Genomic DNA, 21,666 nt, shown 5'->3' with positions numbered 1-21,666 from the left:
GGTCAAACTCCTAATCAAACACATTAGTGATTAGTGATCTGTGATTAGTGACGTAGCCGATCACGTTGTTTTTATTGAATAGAGGAATTTTCGAAAGCAACATTATAATTATATTATTATATTAGTATTGATTATTATATTAGTAACATTTCTAGGATTGGGTAAGACAAGAAGGCAAAACACTGTAGATCCAAGCTGATGTTCACTCAAACGCTGAGGAAAGTCAGTACTCCTTTGGGAAACCTTTATCGATCTATGTGATTCTCAAACTGGCGGTCATTTTAACAGGACAGCACCTCTCCAATTTCGGTAAAGCGAATACATAAGGAGTCAGTGCATTCATAGTTTACGTTTGGGCTTATTACTCACTCAGCTCCCGTATGACTTGAATGCAACATATGACGATGTGTAGGGGGAAGAACCCTGTGATATAGCAACAGGTCGGTAGAGGAGACTGTGTGAACGATGTAAGCTAAAGTATGGATTTTAGCATCACTTGACTCTGATTAATACTGAAATAAATAAAAAATACTGACGCACAAAGTGCCAATCCTCCAAGCGAGCAGGAGCACTCGGTCCGAAAGGTTGCATGTGTGCATGAGTGGTATTTGAATGCAGCAAAGAAGGATAGTCTACCTGTCTGACACAAACAAGAAATCACCTTTTCCCCGCGACACGCACTGATGTCGCAGAGCAGCCATCAAACTGACTGCTGCTGTGCGCAACGGTGCGTGGCCGCTCGTACCCAACAAGCATGTGGACATACCGTCCACACACCCACCAATAGGCGGGACTGTGGCTCTGCAGTGTGAGCCGCACAGCTGGAACATGAGCAGAAGGCTGGCACGCGGTCCAGCTGCGACCAGATGACTGAGCTCAGCTGCTTTGCGCTACTCTCACACTCCACATCCACATCCACAACTCGCGTCCCACTGCACCAGGAGGCAGCTGCTGATTTAATGAGCTATCGGAAGACCCGCATAGCCCAGTCAGAGGAGCGCATCTGAATGGAGGAACTCCGGAGAACGCGGCGAGTGTTTCTCTGCTCATGACTTCGTGTGTGTTTCCATCACCGCTGCCTTTTACCGCACGACCTGGTGTTCCCACTTAGTAGACCAAACCAGCACTGAGAGTTCGGCGGTGCCGGTCATGCAACGCTTCTCTTCTCAGAGCTCACTCCACAACTGTTGCCAGTCTGCTTAAAGCATGGGAGCCTTCAAACTCTAAAGGTAAGACATGTCTCATAGCTCCCATCTTATTAACATTTGAGGTTATATGAGCTCAGATGTTCTACTGACAGATTATGGCTCTCTCTCTCTTTCTCTCTCTCTCTCTACACACACACACACACACACACACACACACACCTATATATATATGGGCTACATGGCACAGTAAAATGTCATGCTCACGTTTCATAGTCCTCTGATAGTGTAAACATCCATCTTTGTATTGCAACACTACATAGGTCCATGCATGGGCTTGCACCATTAACCACAGTGACTTCAGGCTGATCATTTCTTTACTCTGTCTGAAGAAAAGTAATCATAGCTAGTTTAGACATGGGTCGCCTCCTACAGCTGCCAGATGCAGCTACCAGTTTAACATTGTTAATGATCCAGCAGTTTTGTGCTGCCAATGCAAGAATCTATTATCTTTATTGATCACTCACATACTCTTTGTGTAATGATGTGCTGCAGCAGTGATGGCATATACTGTAAATACCTGCCTCTTGGTGAGCTGGATCTACACCACATGGAATTACTGGGCCGGTGCTGGTCATTTTCAGGAAGGAGGAGCAGAGCAGAGGAGGATGGAGGAATGCCTGTTCCTAAAATTAGACTGAGGGAGTGGCAGGGTCTCTCTCTTGTTTTGACTGGTGTGACAATGACACTGGTCTGTTGACCCACAATATTTTGACTTGACCCATCTCAGAGGAGGGAGGATGGGAACCTGCTATGGAGAAGGCCTAGCTTATTGTCACTTAGCACTGGCTGCTGAATGAACAAGAGAGAGGTCAGACTTGTTTACTTTATTGCCACCATCCTTGTTACCTGTTTGTTTATAACAGCTGCATCTGTCTGACTGTGGTGATTTTCTCCCACTGGCTCTTGAAGCGCAGGAATTAGAAGCAACTTTGAGTTTCAAGGCCGCTGATTGCTTGCGCTGCAGCTTCTCTGCTGTCTTCCACCTGCCTTATCCACCCATGATTTGGAGTCAGAGCAGTGGGATTTGACTTGTAAGCTGTTGCTGGCTGCCTGTCTGGACATTTGAAAGTCTTAGTAGCTGTAGTTGAGCAGGATTCAGAAAAGTCACTTCAGTGTTTTCAGAGTGGCTTTTTTTGGCTGGAGCCGCATGGTGCTGATTAACTGTTCCTATTTTGAATGTTGGACAGGGTTGCTTTGTGTGTACTTCTCATCCAGGTCAGCGTCTGACTCAGGGAATGCAAATAAGGCAACCATCAACATCAGCCATCATATGTGCAGTGACAAACATGCCACTGAAGAACATATCAATAACACAGTTATCCTAGAGCCCATTTTATTTGATTATTAGGTGCCTGACAGCAACTCATGGCCTCTGTGAGCTTTTGAACTCAACAAGAGAAGTTGGGCTTGAAAAAGATGTAGTGTTTTGAGAAAGGAAAAGATTCAAGGATGCAGAACACCTGCAGAGCAGTGCTGAAATAAAGTAGGAGAAAAAAAAAAGCCTCTGCATCTCTGTTCCTCTTTTGTCTCCTCTGCTGCCGCAGTGCAATTACTTGAGGCCTCTAGAGTGGCCACCCCTGATATTTAGCATTACTTCCAGCAGCCTCCTCCACCTCAACCTGTAGCAGTGTTGCACTTACCAGGAAAACCAGCCATAATTGGATCTGTTGTGAAGGGCTGTTGCTTAATGCCAAAGAAACTAAAGCAAGGAGGAGGAGAGGAAGTAATAAGCTTCAAGGCAGAACAGAACGACTAAGTGAAAAAGAGGGTAACAAAAATTAATCCGCATGAGGAAAATCAGGTGAAAGAAAATAATTAGACAGGAGCAGGAGCTTAGAGGCGTGTGCTAGATATTCACGATCACTGAAGTGTTACGGTCCAGTGCACTTTATGCCTCTGTCCTCTGCCTTCCCTATCTCACATTTCATTAGCTAATCCCATTGATTTCTCTATGGCCCCTGTGCTACGCTCTTAATTACCAGTATCATTCTTTCACTGTACCAGCTAGGTCGCATTCACACAAAGCATGTTTATAATCATTCATTTAAACAGCGGAATACGTGTTTGGATCGTTAAAATGTCTTATCGGTGGAATTAAAATAACTGCACCAAGGTGGGTTGGCTCTTAAACAATTGGTCAGGAGTGTGTTTTAATTGCCTTAATCACCAGAGATGAGAATTTAAAGACACACAGCAAAGGCTGAGCTGGAATCAGATTTAGTGTGATTCCCACTAACTTACTAGGGTGACAGTGATCCTAACACTCTGATAACAGAGCATCTAATTGTGTGTGGATGTCAAGTCTCTGTATACGAACAGGGTAGTGTCTAGCGCAGACAGCAAATTCAAGGTATTTCCAAATTGTAAAATTAAACATTTCCCCAGTGGTTCAGTCATCTCTACTCTTTCTCTGCCCCTCCTGTTCTGCTGTCACCTCTTCAAGCAGAAACCATATGAAATGCCATGGCAATGCACTCTGCTCTCCTCACCTTTAAAAGCATAGCCAGAATGCAGAAGTGGGATGCGGCAGGAGAGAGGGAGAGGAGGCAAAAATAGCTGGGGAGGGAAAGCATTTGAGCTATAAATCAAGCTGTGGCTGGAATGAAATCAGTCAGTGCGAAACACAGTAGTGGATGAGTGTGGTGGGAGGATGCACTGAAACTCACCAGGAGCCTGTATTTATTAAGAGCAGAAAATTAGCAGTGACTGTGATTACACGATTGTGATTAGTTAAGGTTCCAGTTGACTGGCATCAGTGTGCTACAGGTGGTAGGTGTGCCTCACTTTTGAAAAGGGAATTGAAAAGATACACAATAGCATGCCTGTGATTTTGTGTAGCTGCAGCCAAAAAAAGTGAATTTATCTCTTTACCTGTTGTATACTTAGTCTGCTTGCAGTCTGTAACCTTTGAAACCTTTTTCTGAATCTGCATAATGAATGGTGTGCTGTGATGACAGGAAATTGTGTGGTTTGTGGTCTGTTCAGGCATATGAGCTGGTTTAGGGGGAATACATAAACAGGAACAAGCCAAAGCTAACGCTGTTAAAAAGCCTGCAGGGGTAATGAGGAAGCCGGTTATATGAAACTACCAGAATTCACACATAAATTGCAAGTCAGGCTGTTGTACTGAGCCACTCTTATCAGTCAAGCAGATAAACAAAATGCCATGAAGGCATTAGTCTCCAGTTCTAGTCCAACAGTATTTGCCCTGTTCTGCAAAGCAGCATTTTTGAAAATGAAAGGCTTTCAGCATCAAATGGTCCAGGAGTCTAACCTGAGGCTGTTTTTGGGAGGATGTTTCCTGCAGCTAGACAGTGATACATACTGTATAGATTTTGGGCTTCTGGTGGCTCCAGGCAACTCAAATGGCTTATGGTTTGCGTTGGGATTTGCTAGCTTGAAGCCATCATTTGCACCAATAACAAAATGTGCTAATATTCACTGTGGGCTATATTTATTATATTGATTTTTTTTTTTAACAATTGCATTTTGAATTGTTTAGTTCTAATCATCCAGAAACAAACACAGTATGAAGACAGACTTAAAAAATACAAGTTGATGTTTGAATGTGATGGGAGACACAACAAACCTTCTGGCCACTGCATATATAGATGTGCCATCTTGGAGTAAGTGGCCTACCTGTCCAACCTGATTGGGCTGCAGGTTCTGCCTCATGCTACCGGTACTGAGAAGGTCACCAGCAAAACACAAACTTGAGAAGAATCAGTCAGGACTTATAAAGAGAGATCTGAGGATGATATGAGGCCAAATCATTCCCCTTTTGGGCGTTGTCTTGTTTTTTCCTTTCTAGTGCACCTGTTGTTGGTTTCATTTGCACTCAAGTATGAAACTGATTCACAATCACTTCTGTGCTTCCTAAATGAACAGCTTGATATCCCTGTACTTTAACTGAAATGGTGTTATACTGTGATGAAAAATTGTTCCCTTATTTCTTTGAGCAGTATATAATCAGTAGATGGAATTTGCCCACTCTAGATGAAATGCTGTGTAACAACAGGAAGTGAGATTCCTGACTGCAGAAGACAAAAAATGAAACCTGACCTGGGCATGTTCAGAAATGAATAGATGGTTGACAGATATCAGCTGGCAGTTTACTGCAAGAGACCAACCCAAATGTTCTGTTGCAAAAGATGATCACGTTTACTCTTTTACACAATACGCCCTGTGGGCTTGCCTTTCAGTCATGATACAGCTAGAGTTATGTTTGCGTCAATGGAAAAAAATTAAATGCAGAGAACAGAAAAAATGTGGGTGAAAGATCCAAAAATGATTGAGCGTTCATTAAACTTAGAAAACTCAATTCTGTTATGCAAGTTTACAGGTTTATAAAATGTGTGGACACATATAGAGTACAGTACGTGCACCACAGTTCACACACACACATACACCAGCACACCCTTCCGGTATTTGTTATGAAGCAAACTCTCACATCTGGTAAAAGGACAAAAGTTTGAGCAGGAAGCCTCAAGACAAAGTAGTGCAAACAGTGTGACACCATGATAGACTGTTGTGTTCTGAGGGCAGGAGGCAGACATTATAACAGCACTATCTGAACCAATGCCCCTTTCACTATCACACATTACACTTTTCATTTGAAGACAGAAAGTTGATGTGTGAGACAAAAGTGTGTGCCAGATGTGTAACAGGATGCGTGACTTATTTTGTTATGTAATAAAACATTTCACTAGGGCAGCTGCTTTATCCCAGCATGCCATTGTGAAATCTACATATCCTCTCTTGCCTCTTTTGTTTTTCTTATTTCAGGACTATGAAGAAGCACTACTTGCCTCTTCTGCATATAATGTATTGGTAGTGCTGCTTTTGTTTGGCTTGAGACAGATCCTACTTGCATTTTTGATTGTTATGTTTGCCATCATTACTACCCCTTCTTATTTGATCTCCCATTTCAGCCAACAATCTCTTTTCACGTTTGACTGAGCTGAAGTAAGGTAGAATATGTTCGCTTTCTGCCTCCCAGTCTCTCTCTCTTTATCTCCCATTCTCCAATTCCGCCTCGCATCCCTCTACCTCCTCCACCCCCTCCCTAAGGAGCAACTGTAGCTGCTAATCTCAGTTTGCAGCCGGTGCCCCCCCACTGATGTGGCATTCTACGTGTCCAGGGAAAAGGAAATGTTTCCCTTCCTGCTCTCAGTACCCTGCAGTCTGTAAATAGAGCCTGCCACCAGCTGCTCCGTAGGCCCCTCTGGAGAACTATATCTGTCCTATCATTCAGCACCCTTGCTACAACTTCCTGAAACAAACTAGGGGGTGCTTGGCCAGAGATAAGGGTGGTGTGAGTAAGTGTTGTTTGTATGTGTTTTTGCAGTCTTGTAATTCTATCCACATGGTCTCACAAGGACAGAAAGATAGCAGAATTCTCCAAAGTCAGGTCTACTGGCACTCACTAAGGGTTAATTTAATATGATAATAATTTTACCCAGCTTTTAACAATAATAATATTCACCATGCACCTACAAGATTGTCTCTGTCTACCAGACATGAAAATGCATTTTACACCATGTGCTGCCACATTGGACAACTTATGGAAAAAAAAAAACATTATCATCTGCTGTGGCAGATGTGATAAATGGAAAACATTATTAGAACTCTTTTTTTTCTTTTTCTTTTTTTTTTAGCAGAAAATGATATGAAATCCATCTTTAAATGGAGTAACAGTGGGGAACACACAGATGGAAGAAAAACTTCCTCCGTGACAGGAAGCATAGAGGCGTATGACAATACAAGCACCAGCCCTAGTATTGACGTGAGAAAAATGCTTACCTACCAAATAACATTTTCCAATAAGAGTATATTTTCTGAAATGTAATCCTTGATGTAAACCATAATGCACTAAATTAACTGTGTGCAAAATCACATAGAAAATAAAGAAATCCAAGCCAAGCAATCACTTTTAGCAATTACTTTTAAATTTAAATGTATTTTGGAATTACAATTTCTAATTTGATCAGCACTTTAAGAAAACATGCTCATAGTAACTTATTATCAATATGACGTTCTCCCCTGGCAGCCCTGATATCTACAACAGTATTATACTTTATGTGCTAAAATTATATGATGACCTTATAATCTATAAGGTGTTTACCACGTTCTTCATGTTATTTCAGCATTTTAGTATAAATATTTAGTAATTAGTACTAGTACCATAGCATTTTTGTCCGAGGCAGGATGGACCAATATATTGTATGTTTTCCACCCTCTAACAGTTAATCAGAGTGAATACATGCATCTGCATCGTTTGTCACATGAGCATTACCCAGGAGCACATCTTTCAAACCTGTTTTAACCAAGTGGCAGTAAAAGCAAAGTCGCTGACTGAACAGGAACTATGGATTAGCTCAGGGTTTTTGTTAGAGTGGAAATTAGCTCACTGTGGGAGTATCAATAGCAGTGTGTTGTGTGTTTGTGTCTTATTGTCAATCAATACTACTGTCAATTTTCAGGTGTGAAAAGATATGAAAGGTTTCTACATTCAGCCAGGGAACAGGCTGAATCCATAAGGACAGAAATTGTGTAATCGCTGTAGAAAGAAACTTTACAGGTCAAGTGTTAAATTGAAGGTGTTGTTCTGTACACTCATCTACATGAAGCTGAAAAATGTGCCAGGGCTCTTTGGCTTGTAACTTCCTAACAATAAGTAATATTTAGAGGTGTTACATGCATCACGGTGTGGGGACCAGTTTTTATGGATGTTTTTGGGGGGCTGTATTAGTTGAAAAGAGAAGTACAGCAGTGAGATAGTGTCTGTCCATATCTGGCTTGTGCATTGGGCATTGTCCATCAAACCAGCAGCACAGTGCACATTCTGCACGATCAGGCTTGACCACACACCTGTCACCGTCCCTTCATCACCTCTGTGCCTCATCCCACCCCCTAATCTGCCCGATCAATGGCCCTGGATCATTGTCACCAGGCAACCGATGATAACACCAAAGCTCTCGCAGTGTGTGCTGCCTATCACAAATTGAGACTGTGGGGAAAATGCTTAAAGAATGGAGAGGAGTTTTTTAAGGATTAATCAGTCTCTGCCTTCTCCTGAAAGCACAGAGAATTATTCTCCAGGCGGCAACAAAGAGCTCCTGTCAACAGGATGATGAATGGTGTATTCGAGGAGATGGCAAGACGGTATCATGGCAAGATGGTATCATCGTCAAGACAGGCACAACCTGTGCCACAGTGCCAGACTAGACTCATTGAAAAGCAAGCTCAGCCTTTGCACAGGTGGTAGAGAAAAAAAATACCCCTGCCTGTCCTTTTTGTTCAGTGTTACAGCCATTGAGGGATGGACGCAGTCTGTGCATCTGCGAAGAAATGAGGTTTTATGTCCTCGTTTTGCTCTTGAGGACGGACTGTTCGGAAGTGAAACAGATGCTCATTTTTTGACAGAGAAATCCATTTCATCTTAGATCTAGATAACTCAACATTAATAAGTGTGGACATTTAGCCCCTTTTTTACCAGTTATACTCTTGAGGTGTATGCAGAGGTGTCTGTTTCAGAGAAGTTGCATTAAGAAGTATTGCTGAGCTATGTCTTGCAAGTGTTCCTGTGGTGACCTTCCCTCCCAGGAAGTTACACATCTGTCTGTAACAACTGCACTTAATTTTGACAGTGCTGTTATTTTTTGCATATTATCTCACCATGATCTGACCATAAAGGTAAAGATTATTATTTAAACTTTATCCTACTCATCATCATTGTGTTTTTCACACACTCTGACACTTATGATGTACAGTATAATGACTGAAGGTTTGGGGTCATACTTCTCCCTCTTTCACCATCATTTCTTTTCCCTCCATCGCTTCAGAAATGTGTGTGTCTCTGTATGTGTGTGTGTGTGTGTGTGTGTGTGTGTGTGTGTGGCTGAGACAGCTTGTGAAGCCTATAATTGAGTGTGTCCGCCCACCGCTTTGCAGCAGAGACAGCACAGTGGAAGGCTTCATTTTGTCAGGCACAATAGATATATACACATACTCATCACAACCTTCTCCCACTGCCACAGAACCACAACAATGAGGAGCCATTAGTACATACAGAAGGGGGGTGTGTTGTTGTGGATTTTGTGGCCTATCTTACTTGAGTCCTACCCCAGTGTTACTGTCACACTCATCAGCAATGAGCCAAAATATCCGGTGACTTCTTTCATCTCATGTTTTACCACCACACTGAGCCGAAACCTACAGAGAAGACTGGATGTGTGTTTTTCCTCAAAAGGCCCAATAACCTTTTTTAGAATTAGAGCAAAAAATTGTTTCAGGATGCTCTTAAAGCATCACTTTTCGATAAAGATGTGTATTGTGTTTAGAGGTCTGTGCATATGTTGTGAAAGTCTGTCTTTTCACTGCAAAAATAGTCTAATAGTGCCATATGTCAAAGTGTTCGTATTTTCAAATATTTGCTGATATGCCTTGAGTACTTACTATCATTGCATTGTGTTGTAGTCTATACCACATACTCCACTGGGGCATGTCATTAATAGATAAATTGTGGTTTCCTGGTTCTTTATTTGTTTGTGTTACTGTTTTTGAACATATAAAGGACAAAGCAGGGCTAAATCCTCTACTTTCAGTTTAATTCTGTCATCAAAATGACTTTATATGAAGCTCAGTTTAAACTATGTTATATATTTATATATAGATCCAAACTTATTTTCCTATAAGTCATCAGAATTTCACACTGTATAACAGCTTTTGTTAATATAAGGCAAAAAGGTGGTGTTTTTGCAGTCATCACTCAGTTATTTTATTGGCACCAGTCTCTAAAGGTTTCAAACAGTGTCCAGCTCTACGATTCATGGAGGCTGATATGCATTCAAACCTTCTTGGTGTTTTTCATCGTAAGGCAGTTAAGCTCTCCACTGAAGGCTGGACCAATTAAATTATGCTCCTTCAAGCAGAACAACTTTCACTGCAGGTTTTGGACACTGGCGTCTTGAATTTATTGCATCAAGTCAAACCATCACATCAGCAGGGGATGACACTGACAGACAGATTTCCCAATTATATTTAACAGAAAATACCATTATATCTGCCCTAAATACAGACAGTCGCTCACACTTGCAGTGAGGAGCAGCATGCAATATAACTGACTTTACGACGATCTGAAACATGGAGCAACTGGTACAATGAATTTCATTTTCTCTCTTTTTGCTTCATAATTACTGTTTTGCTTGCCTTTGATCCTCTCATTTCATCTTCTTTGTTTTGTTCAGTGTGAGGCACCAGGGTCAAAGCAGAACGAGGGAAACGAGGGAAAGACAAAGAGAACAGGAACGATGGAGTCCATGTCGTTGGAGCAGTCGGCCACAGTGGACGAGCTGGTGGAAGCGTGCATCCAAGCCTTTGGTTGGTCATTTGAGTCATTACTACTTTGAGTAATTCTATTTATTTCAAAGTATTTCAATCAAAACAAATCTTATTACAGTATCTTTTTTATAATATGATTGTATGATGTTAATAATTTCGAATTGCCTATATGATGTTGTGCAGTTTCCTGATCAGAAAATGACTGACAGGAGGTGATCTTGCAATGTACACCAAGAGATGACACCAGTGCCACCCTTTTATCCTGTTTCAGATGAGAAGGGCACTTTGAAGGATGTTTCCTTAGTCCGGATGTTCCTGATGATGCACCCTTGGTACATCCCTTCAACCGACATGGCTAAGAAACTAGTGCTCAAGTATCCTTTGTTTTCATAGCTGGAAAAAGTGGTGCCAGAACCTTTCTAAGCTCTTAGGATGGAAAAGAACCTCAGCAAAAACCTCGAAATTAGAGTTGCTGTTGACTGAAATGGGGGGGGGTAACTTAAATGTTTGATTCACCTTGACTTGTGGATCAGATCTCAAGAGGAGAATTGCACTGCTGAGTGCCAAACAAGAATATGCCACCTTGTCAAGTAATAAATATTTACCACATCTGGTGCTTCTTCTCTGCTGTCATTTCTCATTTTTTCTTTCCCCCTTTTTTCCCTCTTTGGCTCTCTAACAATATGGTTGTTATAGCCTGGTTTTAAACTAACAGTCACATGTGTAGCTGTAAACAAGTCTAACTTCCTCTATTTTTTTCTGTATTTTCCATTATTTCTCTCTCTGAAACCCTTTGTTGTGCCTTCCAGGTACTGGATCTCTGAGTTTCCAGCAGAGTTCAATCTGAACCCAGAGCTGGCAGATCAGATCAAAGACTATAAAGACCTTTTAACCAACGAGGGCAACGAGAGCCAGAGTCAGCTCATTGACCTCGACAGTGTGTGAGTGAATCGGCTGCTGAAAGCCGATGAATGAGTGTTTCTGTCCGTGGCTGTTTATGTCCGTGTGCCCTTTTATTGCCTGTTCTCAGACTCTGCCGAGCTATGCTATGCAGGGTCAGTGACTTCTGTGTTTCCCATAAAAGTCACTCAACTCTGCTTTAGTGGGCCATGTGTAGGTTTTGTGCAAAACATTTGTGACTTCAAATAATGCCCTTAGAGAAATAAATTCTGCACTTAAAGAAAAAGTTTGTTGTTTGCTTCAGTATCTCATGTTTTTCCAGGTTTTATGGAATTTTATCACTGTGGAAACTATGTAATGCAATTTATCATGGTCCAGCCAACACAGCTCTAAGTCCAGCTGTAACCTGAACACTGGCTGTATTATGAGTTGATCCTCATAATCTGTTATGGTTTTATTCCAAAGGATGTAAGAAGAGAAAACCTTTCATTGACTAATTTGTTATGTGCTTTATTGTCTCTGTCAGGCCATCGTATAAATGGAAGCGACAGGTAACTCAGCGTGTCCCATCGGTGTCCAAAAAGAGGAAAATGTCCCTGCTGTTTGACCACCTCGACTCCTGTGAGCTGGCAGAACACCTGACCTACCTGGAATACAAGTCTTTCTGCAAGATCCTGGTCAGTTTGCTGCTAAGGCCGTGTATCTAGTGTGAATATTACGGCTCTTGAATTCTTGAGGTTCTCCAGTAATTCTGTGTTTGCATGCTGACGGCACATTGTAGTTGCTAAGCAATAGAGGTTAAAATGTACTTTTACTGGCAGTAATTATATTTGTTGTCTGGAAACCTATTTGTTCTTTGGGTGTTATTTTTGGTAGGCAATATCTGCGCCTGGGTCTGTGCTGATTTAAATGCTAGTTATATTTAGATAATTTATTCAGCTGGGATGGTTTTGGTGGCAAGTTGCGGACAGTGGTTGTGCTTTATCTTTTTTTGTCTTTGTTTCTCTAAAATCTCAACCTTAAGTTAAAAAAAATCCTACTAAATACAAATATAGAATTTAGCCCTTTGGCCCAAATGTTCAGTAGTGACAGATTTATGCATTTAGTATAGTAACTATATACTGTATAGTAACTATCAAGCTCCAACCAGAAGCCTATAGTAACCAAAATCCTTTGAACAGGAAACTGAAGCTTTTTGAATGGATGAAATATACAGTGTGTATTTGGCTGGTGGACAGCTAGCTGTTCCCAATCTTCATGATAGGGTTAGATGCCTCTAGCTAAATATTTACGGTACGTAAAGTGATGCTGATCTTAGGACCTTATTCTCAGCAAAACGACCAATAAGCATGTTTACCAAAATGTCAAACTATGCCTTGAAAGGGGAGCATCAGCCATTAAGTTCTGCATTTTTCTAAAACTGTAGAATATACAAGAAACATATTTCAAACAGAGTTGTCTAAATAAAACATTTCTGAGATTAAAATTGTCAGGATTTATAACAATAAAGAGTCCAGTATGCCATTTGGAATAAATAGCAGTTGTCAGTGATCCACTTTTCTTTTAGTTTCAGGACTACCACAGCTTTGTGATGCATGGCTGCACGGTGGATAACCCCATCTTGGAAAGGTTCATTACACTCTTCAACAGCGTCTCCCAGTGGATTCAGCTTATGGTGCTCAGCAAGCCCACCGCCCCACAGAGAGCTGCCGTCATCACCCACTTCATCAGAGTGGCACAGGTTTGTCTGTTTATGGTTAAAGTTTAAGACAGTGATATTAGCAGGGGTTTCTGGGCGCATGAAGAAGCAGACTGTTAGGAGATGATTGCCACAGAAAACAAGGAGAGAACAATGTTAAATGAGGGATTAAAGATTAAACCAGAGATGTAGAGAGAAAGGGAAAGTCACAGTGGCGTTGATGACTTGCATGCACACATATACAAGCCTAGATTTCCCATTAGGTGGCACAGATACTCAATTTAATTTAAAAGGGCTTTGGAGGTTTCAGCATTTTGAGATATGCTCTTTAAGATAATACTGCTGTCTGGGGAAGCCTTTTGCATCTCCACGAATGAAAAAGAATCTTGTTTGTGATAGGTGGTGATGCATTTTCCAAAGGCTTTAATTGATCCAAGGGTTTATAAAATTCTCTCCAACACTGGCTGTGCATGTGGAACCTGTTGGTTTGCAAGAATGAAAGCCACAGAAATTTGATATGCAGAGTTAGACAGTAAAGTGTAATAAATAAAATGAAAGAATTATTTTTTGTTCCAAGGAATATTAAATTAAGATGTTGTGTTTCATTAAACATTACATGCACTTCCTTGATAAATTTTGTTCCCTGGAAGTTTTTGTCAGTCCTAAGGCCTAGCTAAGTGTTGTACCAGCAGGTCTAACCATCATTGGGAATCCATTTGTTTCCTTTCCTTCCAAATTTCCCTCTTGTGTATTTACAGATTTTGTGTAATACTCATGATATAATCCATAATGATAGTAAGATTATCCTTTATATGTTGATTTAGCCATGTATTCCTTCATTTCGCACTCTGATTGCAATCGTTTATGGTCATCTACAGGTCAAGATGGCTCTAATCCTAATCTTAACTTAATCTGGTCTTTTTCCACCAGTTTCCAGACAAAGCTGCCAGCCTGCTGCCTTAGATGGGCCTGACCATATGTCAGGAGACTGTCATCCTTTTATTACTATAACATCCTTTCAAATTCTGTGTTTTAATAATTGATATAATTTAAACCTGATATCATTATTTGCTGCTGTCTGCCAGATGGACTGAGTTTTCCTGAGTGCAGCAATTCACTTGTCGCTACACTCCAAGAAAACTTGAGTCAACCAGACAACTTACTAATATCCTGCAGTTCCCAGTGAATGCATCCTCATTACTCATTATAGGCTTGCTCTGGGGTTGTTTTCATCATTTTGCGAGGTCTTGGTGTGTTCCCATTTTCAGTTTATTCGTTCTTGATCTCCAAACTTCAGTCATTCATAATATATTTAGCAGTGTCTCAGCAGGTTTTGTCACCTCCTTCTGTCAGAATGTACCAGTGCTCCAACAGCTCAGCAGGACTCTCATCAGGAGACCCCATCAGAGCTGTATGGCACTCCTTGATATTGAATGATGGACTTTTTCCAGTGTTTTGTGAAGCTATGACAGTGTGGAGGCGAAGGCAGACACTAAATGTAGGGCAGAGTTTGTCATCACTCTTACATTGAATTGATTGAAACTGATTTTTCATTTGTTGGTGAATCTGATTTAGATCACTCCATTCATAATTACTGACCTCTCATCTGGGGCAGTCATTTGCATTTAGGTCAAAGCACAGCTATAGAGACAGCTAGAACTGCAAGCAAGGATGTTCATCACTGTTTAGTGCAGGGGAAGTTTGAGATTGTAGAGCAGTGGCTTGTAAAAGGTTTAATGTTTTATTTGTTGTGGTCGGCGTGACACAATAAGCATTATAAATATTATTGCAACATGTGCTATTGTGCTAATGGCTTTTTTTCTCTCTTAGTCTAAGCTGCCTGCAGTTCTTGCTTGAAAGACAAGTTGTCCACATAATGAGAATCAATGTGTCCCACTCTGAGTGGGGTGTCCAAAAGTCATTTTGGACCACGGCATTCATGCAGACTGAATACAATGCCATCAGAGTCAGACCATCCCTGCTGGATCCCTCTCTCGTTAATTCTTTGCCAATTCCAGTGCCTCAGACTTTGGCATTCACAAATGTAGCACTGTGCGAGCGCACGCAGGGAAAAAAAATCATGTTCATGCTGATTTCAAATGTATTCAAAGGCATCACAGAAGGTAGCCTCAACATACTTGACATTTCCAAAAGCTTCCCTCAGGGTGTGCTGGTTGTGTCGCATTTCAGTTTTCTGTTGAGAGCACATTGCAAATAACTCACATTCATTCAAGGACCTGTGCTCTAATATAAAATGCAAAAGTGTCCCTTTGATGCATCATGAAAAGCTCAATTCCAGTTCAGTTCACAGCATGTTCACTATGCATGTGCCTTGTTGTGTTGATAAACACACCACATCATCATTGGACCCACTGATAACAATTATTTGACAAGAGGATGATTTTCATCTCCCCGCCCTGTCATGCACGCAGCATTCATTCTACAGTGGAAAGACCTGACATGTTGACAATGCAGTCTGTTCCAGGCCTTGCCAACAGCCACGTGCATGTGCACTGTAGCCCAGGCTGACTCTGCAATTGTGGGGCTGCCTTCCACAATGCTTTGCCAATTGATTCTAAAGGGTGTTTGAGCAGAATCAAATGATCCCCTCTGGCAGCCCTCCCACACAGCTGTGACCCCATTGATTTTCAGCGAGATGCCAAGCAGGCTGAAGGGCAACGTGGAGCCCTGCAGAGTGCCATTCAGAAAGTGTTACCCAAACTTTGACACAGACAGGATAGAGCATTCATTAATACCTTGGTATACTCAGAGTCATGTGTGGACATGCATATGGGCTGCTGAACACTACCCCACAAGCTTTTGTTATTTACTGCTGCATCTTTCTGACCCCTAATGAATCTTTTTTAAAATGTATACAACCTTCTCTCTTTCAGTCTTGCTCAAGGCCTTTTTGGCAGCAGCTTACACTTTCTTTTGCTGTCTCTTCTTTTTGCACTCTCTCCTAATATTCTTCCTTCCTCATCTACAGAAACTGCTGCAGTTGCAGAACTTCAACACACTGATGGCGGTGGTAGGCGGCCTGAGCAACAGCTCCATCTCTCGTCTCAAAGACACGCAGGCCCACATCAGCACAGAGACCAACAAGGTGCAGTAGCAGCTACCATCCTCTTAACCTTTGCTCATCATGGCAGCTACAGCTAAACACAGCCAAGCAATGTTCACTCCCTGTTGATGCACTTAGCTAACAAGTGATATTCAGTCTTGATTTAGTAATCTACATCTCCACTGCGTGAGCTGCCAGGCTCCTTATGTGTGCCCATTACTCCTACACACTGGCTTTTTAGGACTATGAATTTGAGCCATATGACTGTAAAGTTTCATGCAACAGTTGGGAGAGTTACAGTGTCTTGTCAGTTATGTAAGTCCATCTGGAGCAAAGTTTTCCAGAAAGTTTCTGACTCCACTAAACAAATTTTTGAGACAGGCTGAACTCTAACTTCACCCCTCTGCATTCACTGAACTACAGGTTTTCAACAGCCTCATTGAACTGGTGACATCATGTGGAAACTACAGCCAGTACCGCAAGCGATTCTCCGAGTGCTGTGGCTTCCGATTCCCCATCCTCGGTGTGCACCTGAAAGACCTGATAGCTGTGCATGTGGCACTGCCAGACTGGGCAGACAAAGAGAAGACAAGGGTCAACCTGGCAAAGACCCAGCAGCTCTACACCATCCTTCAAGAGCTGGCGCTCATTCAGGCCACACCACCTAGCATCGATGCCAACACTGACCTGCTCAACCTGCTGACAGTGAGTGCAAACACTGGACAGAGTGGGCATGTCCGGGATTCCACAGTGAATGTTTGGCTTGAATTAAAAATGTATCTGCAGAAGGACAGATTGTGCTGAGCAAAATCATGTCCTGAGTCAGGTGCTGTCAGTGTGTTATTCATCAGGTAGTGCATAGACAGCAGTGAAGTAGGAGGGAGAACTTTGAGAGGGACAAACACTTTGTGTCTAGCCAGCGTAACAGGCAGCCTGTTTGATACAAAGACTTGCTCTGCTGTGATTTGACTGGCACATGGTCAGAGACGGTACTGGAACAAAATCTGTGTACTAACAAAAGGCCAGATATTATACACGATGCAACCAAATCACCACTAAATACATTTGGTGCAGAGGAGTCAGAACGCTGGATTCTGTGTTTTCCATAATGAAACTCTATAGCACCATTTAGCTGAAGTGCCGCTTTAAATAAAAATAATATTAAATTTCAGCTCAATGGCAAGGATGAAACAATGGATTTACTGCACCATCTTTGGTTAATTACTCTAACACTGTTAACTAGTAGCCAATTCCTTTGTTTTGAACTGTGCTTTTATCTATCACAGCCCCTGTTTCAGCTTCTCCTGAACTTGACTGAACTTTAAATTGTTAACCTGCACTGAAATCTACTGGCAGGGCTCTTCTTTGGCTTTGAAGTGAACTCACAATCGCAGGATCACACTCAAATCACTATATCCTTTTGAATCTCAGCACTTTTGCAGTAAAAGCCTTTTACTTAGGAGATCACATTACACTGTGGGAATTTAGGTTTACTGATTTGTTCAGTGTTTTCTTATCTCTTTTAGCTGTGAAGTAGTTATATAAAGAGCTAGTGAAATAGAATCATTATCGTTGCTATAAAAGTGTACAAGTGTTTCTTGAGAATTGTAATTTTGCAACTTCTTCCACAGTCTTTCTGCCTTAGCTGCCAAAACATTGCTTGTTACATACTGTTCCCTGTATCACGCCGCTGTCAATCACCAAACATCAACAGGAAGAAATAGATGCCTTCAAAATAATCCGTCCAGAACAGCTTGTTGCCTCATGAAATACACTCAGCACCGAAATGTGAGGGAACAGTATGAAATATAAACTAGATACCCAATAATGGCATAAACTCAAAATAACTGTTTATATAAACAAAGGCATTATTTCACAGAAGTGTACCACTAGTATTAAGAAAATTACATATTTCATATAATTTGAGTTTTCCATGTTTCAGAAAACAGTTTAGTACAACTGCAGCACAAATAAATGAGTATACTCTGTGGCATAATCACAGGATGATTCTTCAGCCTATATTTAGTGAGAGCTCTTAGACTGAGAATACTGACTGAGTGTCTGATCAGCTTTGTGGCTGCTTTCACTTCAGCATGAAAGCTGAGACGGTGTTTTAGCACTTCAAACTAAACCGCTGTGTGTGTGTGTGTGTGTGTGTGTTTCTGTGTGTGTGCTGATATTTTTGGCAGATGCTGATAAGAGTTTCCTGATTTAGAGGACAGGAATTTTCTGAGTTTAAACAATCCTAAGAAATCAATTACTCAGGGTGGCTGCAGGTGTTCATGTGAGATTGCAGCTGGCTTCACCTTTTTTTTTTTCCTGCAAAAATGAAAGCAACTTGACAGGTTTTGGTTCTGAGGGGCATCAGGGAGGTTTTCTGGACGGAGTCAATACCCAATTATACTATGCCAGTAGTTATTGGGGTTGATCTAGATGGCGTACAGCTCAGAAGTCAATAAATCTTTTAAAATAATGAAAAAGAAAGGCATGCCTATGTAGAGAGCTAAAATAAGCAAGCCAAACACACCAGCCTTTTAAATGACTCCTTTATATCATGCTGAATGTGGTGAAGAGTTTACAGTTAACCTTCACCCAGAGATACTGTAATATTTAATTATAAATTAAAGTCCAAGAAAAAGGAAAAGCTTTATTTCTCTTCCACAATTACCACTTCAACCCAATAAAACCCAGGAAACACAATTGCACTTAGAGAATAGCTCTGAGGAAAAAAATAATTTGATGCCAGCAATGGATTCAGTGGATGATCACATGTGGCACTTGGCTGTGGTGTCTTACCTGGAGCAAAAAAGTAGATGCTGCTCTCTCATCTGCTCATCTGTTGCCCTAGTGGCTGAGTTAAAGATGTCTCAGCAGTTGTGTATGAAGACGGATATTTAAGGATAAAATGATGTCATAGATTATTACTTGAATATCTGAGTTGATTCTAGAGGGCACTGACATGAGGTTTACACAGTACTGTGCCATGTTCTGTCCAGGTGTCTCTGGACCAGTACCACACAGAGGAAGAGATCTACCAGATGTCTCTACAGAGGGAACCACGGAAGCCGGTGGTGAGCAGCTGTGTTAAAACTTCAGTGCTAAAGTCTGTGGGACTGTTTGATGTGTTTAAATATCAGCTTTGATATTAAATTTCCCCATGACCTTCCAAACCCCACATCTGCACTACTTTATGATACTGTAGCTGTGTTACAAATGTAGTGATTATGGAGTGATATCAAGTGTCACACATAGACATGGAAATCTTTATTTTCATGCTCTCGTGACATTGTGGTCCACTGTGTCACTTTGTGAGATGACAGCTACTTCTCCCCTGTGTTGATATTCATCTCATGGTTTTTGGTTTCTTATCATCTGTAGCAGAACTCCAGTCCCTCGCCCGCACCTGACCAAAAACCCCCAATGATTGATGAGTGGGCTGTGTCAGTGAAGCCCAGCGCAGATCCAACGATCATCAAAAAACACATAGAGAAGATGGTGGAAGTGAGTTTCACAGTGCCCCCTCTCAGGGCTGTCTGCAGTTTCACTTGTTTAATGTTTTACGTAAAGTAACTTGAGTAAGGAATTTGTGTTCATGAGCCAAACACAAAGTGAAGTAACTAGGTGCCGTATCTAGTGCTTTACAGCAGAATTAAAACAACCTCTCTCCTACAGTCGGTCTTCAAGAACTTTGACACAGATGGTGACGGCCACATCTCCAGGGACGAATTTGAAGCAATCAGGAACAACTTCCCTTACCTCAGCAAATTTGGAGAACTGGACAAGAACCAGTGAGCATCTGCAGATTTATTCACTGTTGCAGAATCACACCAACTTACAGCACAAGCCGTCTTGAGCACACTCATATCGTCTCCCCCCTGTCTTTTGCTTCCTCTCACAGAGACGGGAAGATCAGCAGAGAAGAGATGATAGACTACTTTATGAAAGCCAGCTCCCTGCTTAACTGCAAGATGGGTTTCATCCACACTTTCACTGAAACCACTTATGTCAAGCCCACGTTCTGTGAACACTGTGCTGGCTTTGTGAGTAAACCCATGAAATATAGACTTTTGTAATAGGTGCATTTAAAATGCGTTAACCAGATCACATGTCATACATGTTTAGAAATGTCAAAGGTCAGTTCTCATGAACCCTGCAATTTCAAAAACCTGTACCTGTACATTGTGCAATGCACTTCATTATTCACCTTGGCAGTCACCAGTTGTGTGTGATAGCCCAATCTTTCATAGGTTCCTCCTGCCAGGTCAGGGCATTGCCACTTACTTTGAGTTATAGCCATATGCTGCTGGAGTTGCATTCTGGGAAATATAGGATGGAGGTAATTGGGTGAGATGATAACCCTTGTCTCTGGCAGTTTTACATCTGTGTGTGTGTGTGTGTGTGTGTGTGTGTGTGTGTGTTCTTTGGCCCTTAACATTCTACAAAGTCCCCCAAGGAGTTGTTTAGACACAGTGAGTCAGCACTCAGCTGTAATGAGAACAGGTCGAGGGCCCCCTCATATTGAACTGCGGTGACATCCCATTCATTTCTTGATACCTCATATAAGCAACAGAAAGACTGTAATACTCAAAAGTGTGTCATAGATCATCTGAATAGACTTTCATCAATACTCAAAGGAGAAGACACTTAAACACACACATACACACTTGCGTGGGCATTCTCACACCGTCATAAGGGGAAACTCAGAATGGAGAGCAGGGAAAGATAAGGACTCTGCCAGTATGCTTCTTCCTTTAAATATATCTGTCTGTGTGGTAGATACCCCAGCCACTTCCTCATCTGCCTGCTTTGTGCTTTCCTCTTGGCTCATTTGCAAAAACAATATTTTCCCTCAGCCCGTTTTTCAGCACTTGTATCAAACAAGTGGCGTACAAGCCAGGCTCGGTCTCCTGTAAACACTGCAGAGTTCACTCACCTCCACAGTCTCACATGGATCATCATAAAATTGTGCTGTTTTGCCTGCAGCCCCCTTTGGCCTTGGATCCTAATTACTGGCACACAGATGAGTTTTAGTAAAAGCACAATGTGAGGAGACACAAAGCAGAGCTTTGCTTTTTGCACCTCAGGAGGATACAAGTGTGTAGCTACTGTAGAGGCTCGGAGCAAGTCCCTTTATGATTTTCACAGTTTAGCTTCATAAAACGTGTCAAGAGTTTTGTGTGTTCATTGCTGGAGTGTTCACATGTGACAAAGACACAACTTCAAAATCGTAGTGTTGTAGGGTTTTAAAATATTAGAATTGGGAATTGCCTTATCTCAGTCTCCGATTCTTTCCAGGCCACGTCCTGTCGACATGTTGCCATACATTAAAGCAACCATTGTTGTTTTAGGTGATCACACTATTTCCTATCCCCAAACTACTAAAAAATATATTAGCTGCATTTATGTTGTCTGTGTAATAAGGAAGCCTATCATGGATGGGTTCAGGTGACCTT

The 21,666-nt window shown here is 41.6% G+C and overlaps 1 protein-coding gene across 4 annotated transcripts in view; it reads left to right on the top strand.

Annotated features, from left to right (window-relative positions):
* Nucleotides 1–673: 673 nt before the first annotated feature.
* The window catches only part of LOC113138715 (RAS guanyl-releasing protein 2), a 29,684-nt gene continuing 8,691 nt past the window's right edge, over nucleotides 674–21,666 (top strand). For 2 of the 4 annotated variants that reach the window (XM_026321402.1, XM_026321393.1), the window contains exons 1-13: nucleotides 1,877–2,016; nucleotides 10,457–10,589; nucleotides 10,822–10,924; nucleotides 11,084–11,140; nucleotides 11,360–11,491; nucleotides 11,977–12,127; nucleotides 13,018–13,191; nucleotides 16,139–16,255; nucleotides 16,637–16,918; nucleotides 19,210–19,284; nucleotides 19,592–19,714; nucleotides 19,886–20,001; nucleotides 20,112–20,253. In XM_026321402.1, coding sequence (XP_026177187.1) covers nucleotides 2,002–2,016; nucleotides 10,457–10,589; nucleotides 10,822–10,924; nucleotides 11,084–11,140; nucleotides 11,360–11,491; nucleotides 11,977–12,127; nucleotides 13,018–13,191; nucleotides 16,139–16,255; nucleotides 16,637–16,918; nucleotides 19,210–19,284; nucleotides 19,592–19,714; nucleotides 19,886–20,001; nucleotides 20,112–20,253 — 1,620 coding nt within the window. In that variant the 5' untranslated portion in view covers nucleotides 1,877–2,001. Of the gene's footprint in view, nucleotides 1,230–1,875; nucleotides 2,017–10,456; nucleotides 10,590–10,821; nucleotides 10,925–11,083; nucleotides 11,141–11,359; nucleotides 11,492–11,976; nucleotides 12,128–13,017; nucleotides 13,192–16,138; nucleotides 16,256–16,636; nucleotides 16,919–19,209; nucleotides 19,285–19,591; nucleotides 19,715–19,885; nucleotides 20,002–20,111; nucleotides 20,254–21,666 lie in introns of those variants that run through there. The other 2 variants (XM_026321415.2, XM_026321408.1) reach the window with 2 other exon arrangements.

This window comes from Mastacembelus armatus, chromosome 18, assembly GCF_900324485.2.
Source record: "Mastacembelus armatus chromosome 18, fMasArm1.2, whole genome shotgun sequence".
NCBI classification, from domain to species: Eukaryota; Metazoa; Chordata; class Actinopteri; order Synbranchiformes; family Mastacembelidae; genus Mastacembelus; species Mastacembelus armatus.
This window is presented reverse-complemented; position numbering and strand designations above follow the sequence as displayed.